This window comes from Pangasianodon hypophthalmus, chromosome 4, assembly GCF_027358585.1.
Source record: "Pangasianodon hypophthalmus isolate fPanHyp1 chromosome 4, fPanHyp1.pri, whole genome shotgun sequence".
Classification (NCBI taxonomy): domain Eukaryota; kingdom Metazoa; phylum Chordata; class Actinopteri; order Siluriformes; family Pangasiidae; genus Pangasianodon; species Pangasianodon hypophthalmus.
In genome coordinates, this window is record NC_069713.1 from 17,546,294 (window position 1) to 17,566,812 (window position 20,519).

At 39.0% G+C, this 20,519-nt stretch overlaps 1 protein-coding gene across 2 annotated transcripts in view; it reads left to right on the plus strand.

Annotated features, from left to right (window-relative positions):
• Positions 1 to 20,519, plus strand: part of exoc6b (exocyst complex component 6B) — a 96,585-nt gene that overhangs the window by 41,048 nt on the left and 35,018 nt on the right. For both annotated transcript variants that reach the window (XM_053233174.1, XM_026936432.3), the window contains exons 8-17: positions 4,540 to 4,608; positions 10,192 to 10,275; positions 11,427 to 11,473; positions 12,063 to 12,183; positions 12,279 to 12,350; positions 13,612 to 13,709; positions 14,540 to 14,645; positions 14,766 to 14,875; positions 18,960 to 19,071; positions 20,155 to 20,289. In XM_053233174.1, coding sequence (XP_053089149.1) covers positions 4,540 to 4,608; positions 10,192 to 10,275; positions 11,427 to 11,473; positions 12,063 to 12,183; positions 12,279 to 12,350; positions 13,612 to 13,709; positions 14,540 to 14,645; positions 14,766 to 14,875; positions 18,960 to 19,071; positions 20,155 to 20,289 — 954 coding nt within the window. The remainder of the gene's footprint in view (positions 1 to 4,539; positions 4,609 to 10,191; positions 10,276 to 11,426; positions 11,474 to 12,062; positions 12,184 to 12,278; positions 12,351 to 13,611; positions 13,710 to 14,539; positions 14,646 to 14,765; positions 14,876 to 18,959; positions 19,072 to 20,154; positions 20,290 to 20,519) is intronic.

A 20,519-nucleotide genomic window follows, 5' to 3' on the forward strand; every position in this document is an offset into this window, starting at 1 on the left:
ATTTTATTTTTGAAAACATCCTTTTCTGACCTACTGTGTCTCTAGCTCTGTAGCTAGTATCTGGTTTGGTGAGCTGCTTTTGATTCAATAATTAACATACATGCATGTGACTGGATCAGCCGCAACAAATGGTCCACTACAGAAGCTGTTCATGTTAAGAAAACTAGATTCACTGACCAGTTTTGTCATCAGCTCTGTTCGGTCCATCCACTTTGCTGGGGTCTGCATCCGGACTGTGGTTTGCTAGCTGATGACCTAGCTAGTTGACTATTTGTAGTCACTATTTGCACATGTGTATGTAATGTGCATGCATGCTTATATACATATATGTACATACATACATACATACATACATACATAGTCAGGTCCATTAGTATTTGGACAGTTATGTGAATGTGATGTGAATGAAGTGTAGACTTTCAGCTTTAATTCAAAGGGTTTAAATATATTGCATTAACCATTTAGGAATTACAGCCTTTTTTTAAAGAGTCCCTCCATTTTCACAGGTTCAAAAGTAATTGGACAACTGTTTGATAAGCAGTTTCGTGGCCAGCTGTGGCCTGTTTCCTTGTTATTTCATGATGAGTTAAGGAAATAAAAGGTCTGGAGTTGATTCCAGGCTTTAAATTTGCATTTGGTAGCTGTTTATGGGAACTCTCAATATGCTGTCCAAAGATTTTGCGGCAAGTGAAGGAGGCCATCGTTAGGCTGAAAAACCAAAACGGACCTATCGGAGAGATAGCAGAAACTTTAGGAGTGGACAAATCAACAATTTGGTACATTCTCAAAAAGAAGGAATGCACTGGTGAGCTCAGCAACACCAAAAGGCCTGGAAGACCACAGAAGAAAACTAAAGCGGATGATTGCAGAATTCTTTCCTTGTTGAAGAAAAACCCCTTCACAACATCTAGCCAAGTCAAGAACACTCTGGAGGAGGTCGGCATATTATTGTCAAAGTCTACAATCAAGAGACGCCTTCATGAATATAAATACAGAGGGTTTACCTCAAGATGCTAACCACTGCTAACACTCAAGAACAGAAAGGCCAGATTAGACTTTGCTAAAAAACCTCTAAAAAAAAAAAAGCCTGACCAGTTCTGATGAAAGATTAACTTGTACAAGAATGATGGGAAGAGAAGAGTATGGAGAAGGAAAGGAAGAGCTCATGATCCAAAGCATACCACATCATCCGTCAAACATGTGGAGTCAGTGTTATGGCATGGGCATATATGGATCTGGGTCAATGGTGTTTATTGACGATGTGACTGCTCATAGAGGTAGCAAGATGAATTATAAAGTGTATAGAGCTATACATTCTGCTCAGATTCGGTCAAATGCGGCAAAACTGATAGGACAGCGCTTCACAGTACAGATGGATAGCGACCCAAAACATACTGTGAAAGCAACCCAAGAGCCTCTTAAGGCAAAGAAGTGGCAAAGTCACCTGAACTCAAACCAACTGAGCTGCTTTTCACTTACTGAAGACAAAACTGAAGGCAGAAAGACTCACAAACAAGCAGCAACTGAAAGCAGCTGCAGTAAAGGCCTGGCAAAGCATCTCAAGGGAGGTTCCAGACTTCAGGCAGTCATTTACTGCAAATGATTTACATCCAAGTATTAAAAATAATCCCAATATTTATGATTGTTAGTTTGTCCAATTACTTTTGAGCCTGTGAAAATAGAGGGACTCTGTAAAAAATGTCTGTAATTCCTAAACGGTTAATGCAATATTTTTGTTAAACTCTTTGAATTAAAGCTGAAAGTCTACACTTCATTCACATCCTCATTGCGTCATTTCAAATTTGTTGTGGTGGTGTACAGAGGCAAAATCACCAAAATTGTGTAACTGTCCAAATACTTATGGACCTGACTGTGTGTGTGTGTGTGTATATATATATATATGTATGTATATGTATATATGTATATCTACACACCCCTGTTAAAATGGCAGGCTTTTGTGATGTAAAAAAAAATTTGATAAATCATGTCAGAACTTTTTCCACCCTCAGTGTGAAATTACAACTTATAAAAATTAGTTGAAAAACAATCAGAAACATTTTAGAGAAAAATAAAAAACTTGCAACAACCTGGTTGCATAAGTGTGCACACCTCTAAACTACTAATACATTGTTGAAGCACCTTTTGATTTTATTACAGCACTCAGTCTTTTTGGGTAAGAGTCTATCAGTGTGGCACATCTTGACTTGGCAATACTTTCTCATTCTTCATTTCAAAAACGTTCTAGATCCATCAAATTGTAAGGGCATCTCCTGAGCACAGCTTGCTTCAGGTCACCCCACAGATTTTTAGTTGGATTCAGATCTGGGCTCTGGATAGGCCATTCAAAAACTTTGATCTTCTTTTGGTTAAGCCAGTGGTTCTCAACCTTTTTTTTTCAGTGGGCCGCACTATGTCCAAGTTCAAGTCTCACAGGCCACATATCATTTACATATGACGTCACCAATGCAAACTAACCAGATGTTAAGGTATCTAAATGCTTACAGTTAGATTTATTATTATTATTAGAGAGTATAATTCTACTTACATGTGTTCTTTCATTAGTATTTTCCTCACATCTTTTTTCTCCTCTAATAACAAATTTGTCCATTTTGATTGTTAACTGACGACTGCTTTAAATCTGCCATAGCGTGCTTGTAATTGTTTGCGTTAACTGTGTAATTGCGTCGGTTCATAGTTGCGTCAGTACTGCACGTCTGAAAACAATACATGATCACCAAAATTATTTTATATGACATAAAAATTAATTGTTCAAACTTTTATTTGTTTAATTCTTTTAAAAAATATATATGATTTGTAAAACTATAAATAAATAAATAAATAAATAAATAAATAAAATTATTTATTTATTTATTTTTAAATTTTTTTACGTGGTCAGCGTCGTGGGCCGCATTTGCATTTGTGACGGGCCCCAGGTTGAGAACCACTGGGTTAAGCCATTCCTTTGTTGATTTGGATGTACGCTTTGGGTCATTGATGTGCTAATAGAGGAAATTCCTTTTCATCTTCAGTTTACTAGCAGACACCTGTAGGTTTTGCACTAAAATCGACTTGTATTTGTAACTATTCATGATTCCCGCCACCTTGATAAAAGCCCCAGTTCTGGCTGAAGAAAAGCAGCCCTAAAGCATGATGCTGCCACCACCATGATTCACCATGGGTATGGTGTTCTTTTTGTGCTTTTATTTGCACCAAACATACCTTTTGGAATTATGGAATTATTATACCTTTTGGAATTGGTCTCATCAGACCATAACACATTTTGCCACATAGTTTGGGTGTTTTAATTGAGCTTTGCTGTTTTTTTTTTTTTTTTGTAAGAAAGAATTTCTGTCTAGCCAACCTACCCCATAGCCCAGACATGTGAAGAATATGAGAGATTGTTGTCACATGCAGAGAGTAATAAGTACTTGTCAAATATTCCTGCAGCTCCTTTAATGTTGCTGTAGGTCTCTTGGCAGCCTCCCTGGTAAGTTTTTGTCTTGTCGTTTCTTCTAAATTTTGGAGGGACGTCCTGTTCTTGGTGATGTCACTTGGTGATCCATTTTCTCTACTTGTTGATGATGGCCTTCACAGTGTTCCAAGGTGCATCTAATATTTTGGAAAGTTTTTGTACCTCTCTCCTGATTGATACCTTTTGACAGTGAGACCTTTTGACAGTGAGACCCTGCACTTGCAGACCATGGCTTCTGCAGTCAGTTGAAAACAAGAAGATGTGAAGAAAATCCTACAGAAACAACTAGTCTTTATTTGGGTTTAATCAGAATAATTTCATTGATGACAGGTGTGTGATAATTACTTTAGAAGAGATTAGAGATTGGATGTGATTGGTTCATTCTGAACACAGCCACATCCCCATTTATAAAAGGGTGTGCACACTTATGCAACCAGGTTGTTGTATGTTTTTTATTTTTCCTATTTTTCCCTAAAATGTTTCTGATTGTATATCACTTAATTTTTATACATTGTAATTTCACACTGAGGGTGGAAAAAGTTCTGACATGATTTATCTTGGTTTCATTTTTTTTACATCACAAAAGCCTGCTATTGTAACTGGGGCTTGTAGACTTTTTATATCCGCTGTGTATGTGTGTGTATGTGTGTGTGTGTATGTATGTATGATTGATTTTATATATATATATATATATATATATATATATATATATATATATATATGTATATATATATATATATATATATATAATATACATTTTTATATATATATATTATATATATACATTTTTATATATATATATATTATATATATACATTTTTATATATATGTACATCAGTAAGCCACAACTGAAGGACATAGTCATGTGACTTTCGACAGCTGGTTTGATTTGTAATTGTAAACCAGTTTGTAAGATTGTTTCAGTCAATCAGAGGTGAGTCTGCAGTGGTGCTTTTTAACACAGTAGATAGCAGATTGAAAGTTACAAGTAGAACCCTTTGCTTTACACATTTATCCATTTTAAAAAAAATTGTATATCACCACTGACATGATCTGTCTTTCTGTAGGTTCCTGGTGCTCAGGACTTGGTGGACTTCTCACCTGTCTATCGCTGCTTGCATATCTACACAGTTCTAGTGAGTGATCAATTCCATTTTTTATCTTTTACTTTTTCTTCTTTTTTTTCAACTTTTGAGATTTAATAAGCCCTTGTTGTTGTATTATTTGTTGAATGTTACCCAGCAAGGGTCTTTACAACCCTGATCAAGGCCTCCTATGTCTATGGCATCATTTTCGCACTCAACCTACCACTGGTTATTTGGGTTTCTCAGAGAAACAGTCCAAATGTGTTTGTCTAATTACCCATAATAAGTATGTGTGTGTGTATGTGTGTGTATATATATATATATATATAGAACACTTCTGTTTGTTTTCCTATATCTCACCATGTTCTCTTGGGTCTGTTCAACTCTTTAGCTGGTATAGCATCATATTATTGTCTTGCACTATCAGTATTTCACATGGGTAAGGAGTGGGTATTTGTACATTGACCTTTGTATTGGGAGCTGGTGTTAAATGGCATGTGAACAGAAAAGGAAATATTGTTCAGGAAGGTTAAATGGGCACAAAGGATAATGGGTAAAAAGAAGGAGTGTGAGGTCAGGGTAGTGGTAGTGGGCAAACATGATGATATGGCCAGTCATAGCTGTGTACATGTGCTTTGTGAGAGCAGAGGTATGGCTTTGGCACGATGAGAAATATGTCAGGAAGTGAACAATAGGGACAAGAGAGAGAAATAGTACTGGGTAATCTCAGCTGAAACCAGTAAGATTTACTGCTTGCTAACACATAGGCTGCTGTTTAATCTGCATTTTGTATTAAACGCTATATGGTCAGATGGGAAAATATGGCAAATTTGGGTAATAAAGGGAGTTTGTAAAACAAACAAAAAAGTCCTATTAAATGTCGCATAAAATTTATTGAGGTGTTTTGGTAAAATATTTTTACGGTGGGGTCCAGAAGTGTGAGACCATATTGAAAACAGAAATAAATGGAAATAAATAAAAGGTTTTAAAATGTTAAAACAAACAAAGGAAATGTTCAAAAACTTCAGATTTTACTTCAGTTTTATCCCTTCCATTAAAGCATGTGTTCAGATGGCACTTGTGATGGCACTTAATGGGTTTGATATAACATGAATTGTCAGATTTTACACGTGTGGCGTCCGTTCCAACTCAAGTGCACACTGTCATTAAAGCAAAAGGGGGACATGCCAAATACTGAGAAATTTATATAGATATTTCTAAGATTATACGTTTCACTCTAGTTATTGCTGAGAATATAATTTGTACTAAAAAAAAAAGATTAAATTGGAAAAGAATGAAAAATAGAAGCACTTTCACTTGTGGTCTCAGATGTTTGGACCCTAGTGTATATTTTTCATATTGTCCAGCTCTAAACTGATACATTTTTCCTGAAGCTTTCCCAGAGGCCTGGCCTCAGGGGAATACATTTTAAACCACAATATTTTGCAATGCAGTGTTTTCTTGTCACACACACACACACACGCACACACACACACAAGCACACACACTGAGTACAGTATAGTACAGTAAAAGACTGTGCCCAGGAAGGAAATTGTGAGATATTGAAGTGGCAGTTGACATTAGTGCCCTGTTATGCAGCTTTATGTAAACGCATCTTTACTGTAATGGAACAAAAAAAAGTTCACACTGCTCTCAAGTGTGCCACGTGACGCCCAGAGAGAGAGAGAGGGGGAGAGAGTGGGAGAGAGGGAGTGAGGGAGAGAGAGGGCTCAAAGTGCAGATTTTGGGTCCTGGGAAGAAGGAATGCAAATTTTAAGCTAGTTGATGACCCAGGGGATGTAAAAGCAGGAGAGAGCTTTTCCTCCTCGGTCTGTTTTGACTCCTGGATTGGCGGCGCTCCAAATGGCTTGGGACAGAGCAAGACCAAGAGGGTTGTGACTCGGCCATGGCGCTCTCGCGTGCATGCATGTGTGTATGCGTGAGCATGAGGAGTGTGGGGAGGCCACAGTTTAGACCTGCTGAGGAGAGACAGGAAGAATCTGAATTCTCACAGGGAGGCCAAGGCGCACAAGAGAGACAGCGGTTTGAAAAAGACAGAGTTGTACAATCAGTGGGGGAGGGGGGTGGGTGAGGGTGGGGGTAATACAATTAAATGTGGATAAAAATGAAAAGAAGATATTTGGAGAAAAGATGGTTTGCAGTATGCTTTAGACATTTTCACTGGAACACTCATTCATCAGAGGATGAAGAGAGAAAGTGAGGTCATGTTAAATGGAGATAAGCCGATGAAAGTAGAAGACAGGGACACGGTAAGAATTGAGGAGAAAGAGTAGCAGCTCGAAGTGTTATAAAACATGACCTCTGTGCTATCTGGTCTTTCACCTCTCACCGTTGCGTTTTCATGTTACTTCAGCTGATTTATCCATTTCTCTCTGTTCTTTTCTCTGCCTCTCTTTTTTTTTTGGACTGACTGCCTTAAGAGAGCCAGTCAGAGTTTCTTTTAAACTTGGCCAAAAACAATAAACTTGCATGTCCTTTTGGCCTTTTTTTGAAACACTGAATCTGACCCAGCCAAGAGCCATCAGGGATGCCGCTTGCAGCCAAGATTGCAGATCAAGGTCGTGCATTGATTTTGATGAATGGCAGACTTCACAGACTACCAGAGACCTCCAGTGTTGGAGACCAGACTGTCTCTCTGTTTGTCTGTCTGATCCCAGTATGGATGAAGTGGAGCAAAGCCAGCGCACATGCAATGGAATCATCAATCCTGTAGAATCCATACGAGCCCTACTACACCTTGATTTAGGAGCAGGCTGGATACCTGGCACAGGTGGAGCCATTATTTTACAGCAATCAATTTAAAGAGACTTAGGATCCACAGTCCGAGAGCCACGGCACAGCTGCTGTAATGCCATAACTATAACTACACATTCTGACAAGGTAGTAAGCACACACTCTTCACAGGCTGAGTGTTTCAAAAACACTGACTTCAATAAAATTTGACTGACATAGCTAAATAATACAGCCATGAACATTTACCATACACTATATGGCCAAAAGTTTGTGGACACCTGATCATCATACCCATATGTGCTTGTTGAACATCCCATTCCAGATTTAGTTCCCTTTTGCTGCTGTAATATCCTCCACTCTTCTGGGAAGGCTTTCCACTAGCTCTTGGAGCGTGGCTATGGGGATTTGTGCTCATTCAGCCACAACAACATTAGAGAGGTCAGGCACTGATGTCGGGTGAGGAGGCCTGAGGTGCAGCTGGGGTTCCAATTCATCCCAAATACAATTGTTTAGGATGTTTGTGTGCTTCCAACTTTGTGGCAACAGTTTTGAGAAGACCCACATATGGGTATAATGGTCAGGTGTACACATACTTTTGGCCATACAGTGTATTTACATGTACTTGAACCTTTAACAATGTGACTTTTATTGTTCTGAAGTAATTTGTTTTTCCCCAGTTTTTATTGTCAGCATGGGATCAGAATTTACATTTGAACAGGTGGTGCACATTTCTTGGTTAACTCATTATATTACAAACTGATGTATTGCAAGTAATATAGGAATATATCATAATATTCTAAGTATTATGCAGAGAATGTATCTTTCTTACCTACTGAATTACATTTTAGACATGCTTTTGGAAGATGCAGTTTTCTTCGCATTTATTTGTGTGCATTAATGACACACATATATCTTTTTAGTGCTCCAGATCTCTCTGTCTGTATCTAGAGTTAAGCACAAAGTGGGCATGTGCTTAATCTGGAAGTTTTTTTTGTTGTGAAATATTAGATATGAACCCTACCATTATGCCCCTGGAAACACTGGTGAAGAGTAGGGGGAAAAATGCCAGCACTGTCAGCATGGTGTGTGAATTGTAGCTCCTCAGCCTCCAACAGTTCCTCAGCCATATCTACATCACTTGTGTTCATAACTGTTGACTGGATTTTTAATCTTAATTTTTGTTTGTACCCGCTTACAAAATTTACTAATGAATTTAGTTAGTTCTATTTTCTAAATGTAACCAAACTAGTAATGACCCTGACCAGGCAGTTACTAAAGTTGCTCTAAATGCATTATGTAGCGCACACTTTCATGTTGGCATGGTTTTTCTTTGTCCCACGAGCTTCAGTATCTGACTGCTTTCTCGAACCCGCATGAAAATAAAAAACTTCCTGCTTTTTTGTGTCCCATGGGATTCCAGTCCTGATGCCCATGTCTTGTTTCAACTAGATGCCATGTGAACCTTTTATACAAGCCTTCTTAAAAAACAAACCAAAACAAAACCCACACACTTAGAACATATCTGTTCATTCCCAGTAATCCACATCCCACATTGTGTACATTGCTAAACTAATTTGTACAGACCAAAAGAATCCTTCAAGTGCCAGTCTCCATCTAGCACTTTCTCCACAACACAGACAGCTATTCAAGGCCATGCTTGGTTTGCCCAGGTCAGGCTCTTTTCACCCAGCAATGACCTGTCACTTACTGCAGAGCCTGTGTGTGTGTGTGCGTGAGTATGTGCATGTTTATATCAGGGAGGAAACAGACTTCCCTCTTGCCAGGAAATGAAGGAGTAGAGTTGGCAGAGGAGGTCAGAGTTAAGAAAATATGTTCATGTCCCTTATGTACAGGGTCGTGCACGGTGACATGCTGTATCTTTCAACCTCTAACATCTCTCCCTGGGACCTGCTGGTGTATTGTGTTTAACTTTTTTATACCTTGTATAGCATTTGAGGTTTTTTTCCCAACATAAATTGTTCTGATTGTTTTTCAGAATGTTTGTGCCATGTATGCATGCAGTTGTCCTTGTAGTTTTCACTTTTTCATCTTTTTCATCTATGCCACAAAATTTTAGAATTACTGAACCATCAGACTCTGAAGTCTAAAGGCAACTCTTCCACATTCATCCCTCTATTTTTTTCTCCTCTTGTTATTAAAAAAAACTGCAGGTGCCTAGATGTGTGTGGCCTGCCATTGTGCATATAACCCTGGCTATATGTTATCTGTGGGTCAGAGAGGGGGAACTAGAACAGTCTTACTAGATAGACTGACCAGGACCAAGTGATAACCCTATCACATGAGGCACTGTTTTCTTTCCTTTTCTCTTTGATCCCTTCCCTGTTGGTATCTGCTGTTTTTCATAGTTGGGACCTCCGTGCTCCACATTGGACACTTGCTCAGATAAGGCACTGCGCTGGAATGGAAAGCAATGGTGACTGTCAATTCTGAACAGTTTGACAAAGGCCAAACTCATCAAGCCTTTACTGAATGAGGCTTTTTATTTTTGGTCTGCCAGGCCACTGTAGTAATCGCAGTCTAAATTGTGCTTTGGTATTTGGAAAGTGCAACTGATTTGCCCTTATTTTAAGTTTGATTGTGATTCTTGAGTGGAAATCTTTGTGCCTTATCAATGTCTGATTTTGCCAAAAGAAAACCAGATCACTCCATCCATTCTGCTCCTCTTTCCTTAATTTTTTATTTTTTAATTTTTTATTTACACCATTAACCTTTGTTACTCTTTAGAGTGCTGCTCTCAGATTTGATTGGCACCTGTCAAATCAAATTGCAGCACAGTTGTACAATCACATCTCAGTTTTATTTATTCATTGCTGATGATTTAATCCTTTTTTTTGAAATTCTTTTTTGTTTTTGACCCAGGGTGCCTGGGATACATTTGAGAACTACTACAGGAAACAGAGGAGGAAACAAGCTCGACTAGTGTTGCAGCCACATTCTAACATGGTATGCCTTCCCACTTCCACTTTTTCAGGGGCTCGGTATAGCCGACCTGCACTCTGACCCAGCTTCCGACAAGCTTGGATATGTGATGAAAAGAGTTTCACTGTATTACAGTTGTACATAAAGGTTATCTTCTATTTTCTGTCTTCATGAAACATAGGTCAGCAGACCTGAAAGTAATGTTATTTGTTTATTTAAAAAAATGGAAAAAGTAAAAGCCATGTTTGATAGTGGATAGTTTGATAGTTAGAACTAGTAAAAATGAATTGGTTAGTTATGCTGGCTACTAATTTTACATTCAAATGCAAAATAAAGAGTAAACTTAAAACATACCTTTTTCCCCCCAAGACTTTTCCCTTTTTTCTTCCTACTTTTTCTTCTTTTTCTTTTTCTTTTTTTATTTATTTATTTTTTGTTCAAGAACCTTAAGTATTAAAAAGACGCTATATTAAAAAAACATTATTACCATCATCATCAGAAGTTGATGAAAAGGAGGCACGTAATGAACCTAGTCATAGTCATTATTAGTCTAAATGAACAAGAATAGTTGATGGTTTGGGAACCATGATGGTTTTGGAGCAGATTATGATTGTCTGGAACACACTTTATATGCGTAACACCAGGAATTTTAACCTAATAGCAAACAGTCCATGTTTTTGTGTTCCGAGTAATAGTCATTTACTCTTAGAAAAAAGTTCCATCTAGCACCCCAAAGCGCACTTCGGCGTGTCCTTCTGGGCGCACTTTTGAAGGTTCTGTGTAGAATCCTACAACAGAGGGCTTCTGTTTTCTCAGAAGATTCCAAATAGAACCCCCTTAGAAAACTAGAGCCATTAACTTTCAAAAGAACCTAATAATAAAAAAAAAATTGTCAAGGTTTTATAAGGACAGTTGCATTTATTTCGTGTAACAGAATATGAGTCCATTTAGATTTATTTTTAATTCTGTGATTTTTCACATTGAGAAATTGGCCAGACATGAAGTAAATGTTTGCTTACAAAATATTATGAGTGGAAATTATACGTTATAGACCATTCATGATGCATAGAGCAGTATAACTACCTTTGTGTTGACATATTGACTGTTTTGATGAAGACTCGTATTTAAATGTTTCATTTTTTTACTTCCCTCTATCCACTATGTGGGGACCACAGCACGAAACCCTAGAGGGATACAGGCGGTACTTCAATCAAATTGTAGGGTAAGCTCTGTGTACATTTCTCTGAATTTTAATTAACATCATTAAATGTAATGAAAATCACTTGTGGAGTGATTATAATGTCTCTGGTATTAAAGAGAGTAATTGAAAACGGCAAGCATATCGTGGTATTCCGCTCAAGCTCCGGTTATTCCCTGCGCTGTCCAAACCATCCCCTCACTCAAACGCAAACCTCCTTCCCAAAATTCCGTTCGGAAGCTGTTGGAAAAGCTGCCAGGCTGTGCGATTTATGGGCTTAGGGATATGGAGTGGCAGATGGGTGTTATTCCAAGTGTCTGGATGGGAATATCGGGAAGGTGGATGTCTGGAGAAGGCGCTTCCGCAAACATCCTGGTGGCACAGACTGTTCCCTGGCCACTGTTGCAGCAGGATGTCTGGGGAAATGGGGATGTGTTGCTGGATTGACCAGTTTGCCTACTTGCCTCTGTTTTCTGAGTGTGGTGCTATAGAGCATGCTGTGTCCTCATGATGGTTAAAATGGCAATGCACTTTACATGTACTTACTATAACATCTCTGTGTCTTCACCCTTATCTGTTATGTAACTTTTCCATTGCTATCCTCCTTTTGTAGTTTTTTTGTAGTGGAGGACCACATCCTGCATACAACACAAGGCCTAGTGAACAGAGCTTATGTGGAGGAGTTATGGGAACTAGCTCTGTCAAAGACCATTGCAGCGCTCCGTACTCACTCAGTATGTTTGTGTAGCTCATTACAAATTGTGTTGGAGTCTATGTACTGTACAGTATTCTCTCACTGCCATACTCATGTCTCGTAATCTCATAATAGTCATACTGCACTGACCCTGACCTGATTCTGGACCTGAAAAGCCTTATAGTCCTGTTTGCAGACACGCTACAGGTGAGTTGGCTGATCTTTGCTTTTGTATCATAGTCTTGCATGCAATCACTAGCGAGTCGGTTACTGTACTTGGCGTAACTCATCATGTTCAAGAACTGCCTAGTGTTACAAGAAGAGGTTACTTGACTGACATTGCAAACAACCTTGACATATAGGGGTGAGTGATGGCGAAAACGTGGCTAAAAGAAACAGACAACAATGAGCAACAGTTGAATAGTGTAATTAAAAAAGTTTTATATAGTCTCAGTATGAGACACTCAAAGCCTGGGTTGCGAGACTACAATTTAGACAGATAAATCAGCTAAAATGATTTCCTTTCATGTCAAGGCAGCTTCTGCATGCACATCATGTAGATAATTACATATTTCCATTGTACTACAGTCTGCACTTTGTTGACGGCTAGTCTGATAATCTGTTTGCAGTAAATGCTTTTTTGTAGCACATCTTTATACATTTTCTAATCTTTTGTCTGAGGTCACAGAAGCCTGGTGGTTGTTCTCAGAGGGTTGACCAAGCTTGAAACAAAGATTTTCTTTTAGGTCATCAGCAAACATGTCAGGATTTCTCTGTTTAATGCATTTATACTTACTCTTTTATTGAAACTGACTTAAAATTGGGTGAAGCAGATGAGAGTTAAGGGCCTTGCTCAATTACCCAACTGCAGGAGCTTGGTGGAAGTGGGATTCAAACTCACAACCTTTCGATCTGTGAGCCAGAGCCCTAAATGCTGCGCTACCACTGCCACTAACTGCTTTAGATGCTGTGAACCTCACCAACTTTCTTCACTCTATTGACTTTATCTTTCCAAATAAAAGCTTACTGGTGTCACTGGAGTTCAAAAGTGAGGTTTCAAGTTAGTGTGGATGTATGGATAGCCAGTTGGACTGTAACTAGGAAGATTCTGACAGTCGTCACCAGCTAACTGTACATGTGTGAACAGAGTGTCTGAGGCTGAGATTGGTGGATCAAAACACGAATGTGTTAACAGCCCTGTATAATGGCAGATTTATTTGGTTAAACCTTCCTCAATATTGCAGTTACAGTTTTTCTAGATATGTGCTATATACCTTGTAATTTCTAATACATGCCTCTATACTTTATATTTCCTTTGATATTGTTGCAGTACCTATAATTGAAATGCAGGGTACAGTGAGACCTAACTATTGTGAAGTTAGATTAGTAAGTGATACAAGTGGATCTAAACTGATTGCTGTCCACATAATGTATGTCCTTTAATATCTTGGTGTTTTGTGTTTTCCAGGGTTATGGGTTTCCAGTAAACCAGCTGTTTGACATGGTGCTTGAAATGAGAGATCAATATGGAGAGATTTTGCTGAAGAAGTGGAATCAGTCCTTTAGGTGAGAGAGGTCTCCAAATATCTGTTTTCTCATCTCTCTTCATTGTGAATAATTTTCTGTCTTCCTCTCTACATATTCCCAGTCATGTTTTTCTGAAAATGACGCTCTCTTTTTCTGACTATTTATTTATTTATTTTTTATGTTAATTGTGAGATGCACATTGAATACCCAGTACAACAGAATTGCTTAAAATTCTTCAAAGGGGGAATATTCCTTGACAAAAATTATATGGTATTGGGGTTTTATAAGCTAATAAAATAATTTAGAAAGTACAAAAATGCTGGTCTATTGTGGAAAGCTTAAAGCTTAGAGCTCCTTGGAGAGGTATGTTAAAATTGGCAGGCCTTAGTCCTGAGAGGGGACATGATTGGAACATTGGAGTGGCCTTCCCAGAGACATCCTGACCTGACTTTGACTTGGTCCATAAAAACAGAAGGCCTTGGATTATACTGCTTTGGATTTGTTATGCTCTGCCTGTGTGGAAAATGACAAAAATGATTTGCTACGGATTGCATGCAAACACAGACGCAATTTTGTGAAAGGTTACTTATGTATGTATGTAATTCTTTATTTATTAAAATAGTGATTAATTCATTAGCAAGTATTACCTTGATTGTATAACTGTTGCATTAGTGGTATCTTTACGTTTCTAAAAGCAGTTGTGTCCGGCAGAGTATTTTTTGCACCAAATAAATAAATAAACCAAAAAAGGTTTACAACACTGAGAAATGTTTTAATTCTTCCTTAAGTATTTCAATTACTTGTGTAGATTCAGAGACATATTACAATGAATAAGTCTTTAAAGTAAACAATTTTTCATTATTTTCCAGGCAAATCCTTGATCAAGACAATTATAGTCCTATCCCTGCAGCAACAGAAGAAGAGTACCAGCAAATCATAAGCCAATTCCCCTTCCAAGACTCAGAGCTAGACATGGTTTGTTACAAAAGTTTCAATGTACTTTACTATACTTGAATATACTTATCTATCCTTAACTACTACCTCATTGATCCTGTTAGATGAATAATGCATAATTATATTTTTCACTTCACACAGATGCCTTTCCCAAAGAAGTTTCCATTTTCTGAATTTGTACCCAAAGTCTACTCGCAACTCAAAGAGTTTATATATGCTTGCCTCAAATACTCGGAGGACCTGCACCTTAGGTAATAACAAAAACAGTGCACAAAAACACAACTATTGCTTTACTTTCTGTTAATAGATGAAGACTAAAGTTCAAACCTGCATACACCACACCTTAATGTCTAGATTTACTGATTTACTATAATTCATGTACCTCACCACCTATTTTTAAAATTTTGCTACAAGACAGACAGAAGCCAGAACTTCTGTGAATTTGAAATTATGAAGAACTTATCTTCACTGCTTGTATCTTCACTGTCACTGCTTGTAATTTCTGGGCATTTTCCAAAAAAAAAAAAAAAAATATATATATAAAATGTATACACAGAATATATATATATATATACAGAATGACACTCTGACATGATATTGTTTTAAAATTGCTTAAATGTATTTTTGCTTAATCTTGCAAATGACATTTGTGGAACATGTTATTGTGACTTTAGTCTGTTGCACTGGAAGCTTTATTTATGCTAATTGTGAACATATTTGGCATCTATACTCTGGATACCAGAAAAAGAAGAGTGTGGTACACTATTTAAATATGTAAGTAAAGCCGGCTTCATGTTGTACAATTTTTGGCCCTAAGTCTAGGGACAACTGCAGATATGAAGTTTTTCCCCCATCTTCATCTGTCCACTTTCAGTGAGTCTGTGCCCACTGTGGGCTCAGATTCCTGTTCTTGACTGACAGGAGTGGAACCAGCATGGTCTTTGGCTGTTGTAGCCCATCCACTTCAAGGTTCAACATGTGCATTCTGAGATGCTTTATTGCTCAGCACAGCTGTAAAGACTGGTTATTTGAGTTACCATAGCGTTCCTTTCAGCTTGAACCAGTCTGGCAATTCTTCTCTGACCTCTCTTGGAGGCGTTAAACAAGCTATTTAAGATAAGACGTACCTTTACTGATCCCCTATAGGGGAAATTCAAGTTAACTTGAAATTTCCTCCTGAGGAAATATTGCTCAGTGGATGGTTTTTTTTTTTTTTTTTTTCCTTTTTTTCCCCCAATCACCATTCTATGTAAACTGTTTGACTGTAAGACTGTTGTGAATGAAAATCCCAGGAAATCAGTTTCTGAAAAAACTCAAACCAGCAGGTCTGGCACCAGCAACCATGCCATGCCATGAGATCAAGGTCAGAGGCCACAGTCACAGTGCTGTTGACTTCAGTGCTTCTGGCCAAGTGAAAAGTGTTGGGCCTCCACTGATTGCAGCAAGAAGCAAGAAATTGCATAGTTTAGAGTCTGCTTTGGGTTCTTCCTCAGCATTTCAGGTCTGGTTGCCTCAGAAACCGATCTGGATTGCGGGTCTTGTGTGTATAAGGTGTGAGTTGCTAGTAATGGGGTCAATAAAAAGCCATCATATCCTTTCTCCTACCAAATTACCTATCGGTTATCAAACAGCGGTGATGAATTATGTCTAGAACAGGACCTAACTTGTAATTGCTAATATCCAAGTCTCTGAGGCCAGCTGATATCCATTTGGATGATTAGACAGGAAATACTCAGATCAGTTGAGGTTTTGTGTCCTAATATCAGTAAACAAGACAATTAAGACTACCAATTCTCTAAAATCAGAGCATATCTGGCTTTTAGCCACTCACACTTGGCTATTACTTCATCTGGATCTTGAAGACCATTGAGCTTAACTTAACATGAATGAGGTTTGTGAAAGCCTCCAATGCTGGAGGTTGTTAGAAGATTCTGTATTGAGCCGGGGAAATCAGTAGTTTGATAGTACTGTGGCCTCTTGTTCCTCTAGTGGCCTCTCTGTCTGTGGCCACAGTCTGACTTCTCCCGTTCTCATTCTCATCATCACCACAGCCACCAGACATGTTCTGTGTGGTTTTCGGAACGTGGCCAATCCTTGTGCTCCGGTGTCTGTTAAAATTCAAAAATAAACATTCCCTTCTTTTTTTGGCTGGGGGCTGGAAAGACTGTGCCTCAGCATGTGGGGTCCCGGGGCTCCAGCTAAAGCCAGAATCCCCCTTACTGTCTGTGATAATTTAGCCATGCCATCAAATAAGAACTTCGCTAGATGGATTTTCACGTATTGGACATAGTTCTCTGCAGAGTTGTGTCCTTGTTAGCACGGGAGCAGAACAGTGAGGCCCAGACATATCTGAAATAGAGCCTCTGGTAAGGGAATCGATATGTGTATACATGCGTGTGTCTGCATGTGCGTCTGTGCAAAGTTGTGTGTCTGTGTGAGGATGCAGGGGTCAAGCTAGTGCTACAGGAAATGGAAACCTGTGATTGACAGACCAAAGCAGAGGAGCAGTGATTCTGCATTCTACCCAGAGTAGTCCACCGGAGGCAATTAGGCCTTGTGGTTTCTCTCTGCTAATATTAAGATGAGGTGCAGTAAGGGTGGGGGTGGGGGGGGGGGGTGCGAGGGAGTTTGCGCTGGCCCATGTGCAGGTGGTTGGACCAGACTGGAGGAATTTCTCTTAACATTCAAAATGTCTCCCATCTGAATGTCTGCTGAACCTTGAACCCCAAGCGAGAAAAGATGCATTTTGAAGTTGTTTTACAGATGTTGAAGCAGTTCCATGTAGCAGCTAACCTTTACTCCATGCAGGTCCTGATGTGCATGAATGTGATGGTTCAATAGTCCATAAACAGACAGCTAGCTTGGCTTTTAAACTGCATTTGATGAATCAGTGAACAAAGATTCAGTACAATACAATCCATCTTTCTCTCCTCCTCTGCACACACATTTCCTTCCTTTTGTTTGTCTAATGGAATTAATTATCCTGCTGATTTCCAGCCACTTTCCTCTACATGACCTCTACAGTTTTATTGAGATCTTATATTAGGATATTTTATGGTATGTATGTTGGCCATGGTCTCCCACACTAAGTGAATCAATGAAAGAACGAACAGAATTGATTCTGCTACAGTTTGTGTATTTTCGGTGTTTTAATCATTTTTTTTGGTCTCACACCACATTTGTGGTCTGGGACTTCCACAGGACGACGTAGTTAGCTTCCTGACTGCTTGTCATTAGGCCTTAGCCAGTATTGTTACTTCATTGAGCTATTCCCACTGAAAGCCATTCGTCCTTTTCTCAACATCCTTTTTTCACTCTTGCTCTGTCCATCTTATTGCCAAGTTTAAGGAAATTCTTTCCCCCACTGAGTAGAGAATGTTTCTGAAATTCTTTCTTTGCCTCTCTTGACACAATGTGAGACAATTTAGTAATTTATAAGGAATGTGTTTGGTACCCAGAGAGAAAAAGCCATTGCGCTCTTGTTTTGTACTAATTTACATGGTGAAGACACATTGTTCTCATCTCTCTCTCTCTCTCTCTCTCTCTCTCTCTCTCTCTCTCCCCTTTCTTCTCTCTTTCCCGGTAGAGAAGATGCTTCCAGCTGTACTTATGGTAACAAGGATAATTCACTGCATAATTAGCCCCACTTGTGCCATTTCCTGACCTACTCTCCATCAAAATTCACTCTTCCACAGCGAGAGTGGAAAAGAGAGGTGATATCTCTCTCTCTTCTTCTCGCTGTGTTGATTTTCTGATTTATGCTCTGTGTGTGCTGGTGTGGTTTGCTTCATTTCTAGTGTTGGAGCATGTAGAGTTGCAGGCCATGAGGTGCCATTCACTATAGTAAATCCCCATCTGTGTACTCCTTGTCTTTATCTCACCGTTTCTCTCTCTTGATCTATTTCTGGCTCTGTTTTGCTGTATCTCATTCTCTCTCAAACCTGGCCTCTGGTTCTTCTGTCAAGGGCTAGGATAATTAGACATTCAGGCTTGTGGTTTGGTTGGTTTGCCTCAGAATAATGCAGATTGAAATCCATCCCAGAGAACTTCTTGTTTGTTTCAGTTCTGAAAAGGTCTGAGTAACTGTAGGCCACTGGTGTAATAGTTGACGGACGAGTGCTACACTTACATATTACTAGATTTATATTAATCTGTGCAAAACCATGTGTCTGCTCTCTACAGTTTATATAAACTTTTTAATGATCTGAGAGTATTCACTGCCTATTTCAGCTCTCCAGTGTTTACGCAAAGAAATCTGCTGCAGCATGTCTATTTGTTAGTATATTTGTTTGCTTAATATGCTGGTTTATTTAATCAAGGTATTCTTGGCTTCAGTTCTACAGAAATTGATGACATGATACGCAAGTCTACTAACCTGCTGCTCACAAGAACTCTCAGTAACTGCCTGCAATATGCCATCAAGAAGAAGAATGTGGGATTAGCAGAGGTGAGATGCTTTGTGCTGTTATAGGTAGACCAACATTAGATTACTGTGCACTTATATCTGAAAAATCTAGTGTGTTAACATGAACTTGCACTCTAGCTGGATGCAAATTCTTGGTCATTGGTTCATAAGAACCTTTTTTTGAGAGAATCCTACCAAGTCTGAGTGTAATGCACCTTTTCCTTCTCATGTTCAGCCAGGGAAGCACACTTTTTGAAACTTTTTAAGCACCCTATTATACCTACCATTGCCCTTCCTCGCTTACTCCGCCCTGTTCTCAGTTCAGTCGACTGTGGCTCTCTCTTTTGAGTGTGTTTAGTCTGTTCCAACCACTATCGATGCAGAGACGTTAGCTTCCCGCTTCCTTTCAGCCCTGTTTATAATCTTACCACTCTAGATAGAAAGTTCAGCTGGGTGCCACTGATTGAAGAGAGCCAAAGACGTGGGGTAAAGAGTGGGGGAGTTTTGGTTATGATTTTGAGGTAGTTCACTGAAAGGGCAACATGCCACTTGGCCATTCTCACACTACCTCTCTCTGGTGAAAAACCTTGCCACCCCCTCCCCCTCATAAACACACACACACACACACACACACACACACACACCCACCTCTGTGTTTAATGCCAGATCAGATATCGAAAACCTCCAGCTTCTGTAGTTCACTGGTTGTGCGGAGGTTTGGATGTTTGACCCAGGCTCAGTGAGCCTCCATATTGAGGTCTGGCCTAAATTAGTCCATTGCGTCTTGCATGGTTGCTGACAGCCATGGCCTGCCTTTGCACCCTTGAACCCTGTCTCACTGACTGAGCTTAGACCAGCCTGTTCTCTGTTTCTGAAAAACCCCTCAAAATGCACAGCACTGCAGGAGAAGCAGTTTAGGAACCACCTGTAACTCCGTAGGCTGAGATTTGCAGGGTCTCAAATTGCTTTGTTTTCTATGCAGCATTTAGCAAAACCAGTGGCACATACTTCTCTGCTGTAAGCTTATAGACACTGAACTTGCTCATTCTGTCACTGTAATGAAATAAAACACACACCTGGATACAATCACCTTGAATTACATGGAACTGTATCTGATTCATCTAGCTGGTTCAAATCATCGTAAACACGACACACCTTGAGTTGTCCTGTCACTACTTGGAAGAGTTCATCTCCAACATCACCAACGTGCCTCCAGACACAGTGAACACCACCAAACTGTACGGCACCTCCACCTTTAAGGTAGGAGAGAGCTCACCAAAATTTAGAAACCTGCTTTTATACTCTGGCATTGCATGAATTGATGTTAACATAACAGTGATTAATATTAATTAGTGTATTAGTGTAATATTAAATACAAGTTGAATTTATACTTCCTGCATTGATGTCTTTATCTATTTTTACTTTTAATCTCTGCTGCCAAGTTCATATATAGTACAGGATTGTTTTGATGACATAACCATTACTATTGC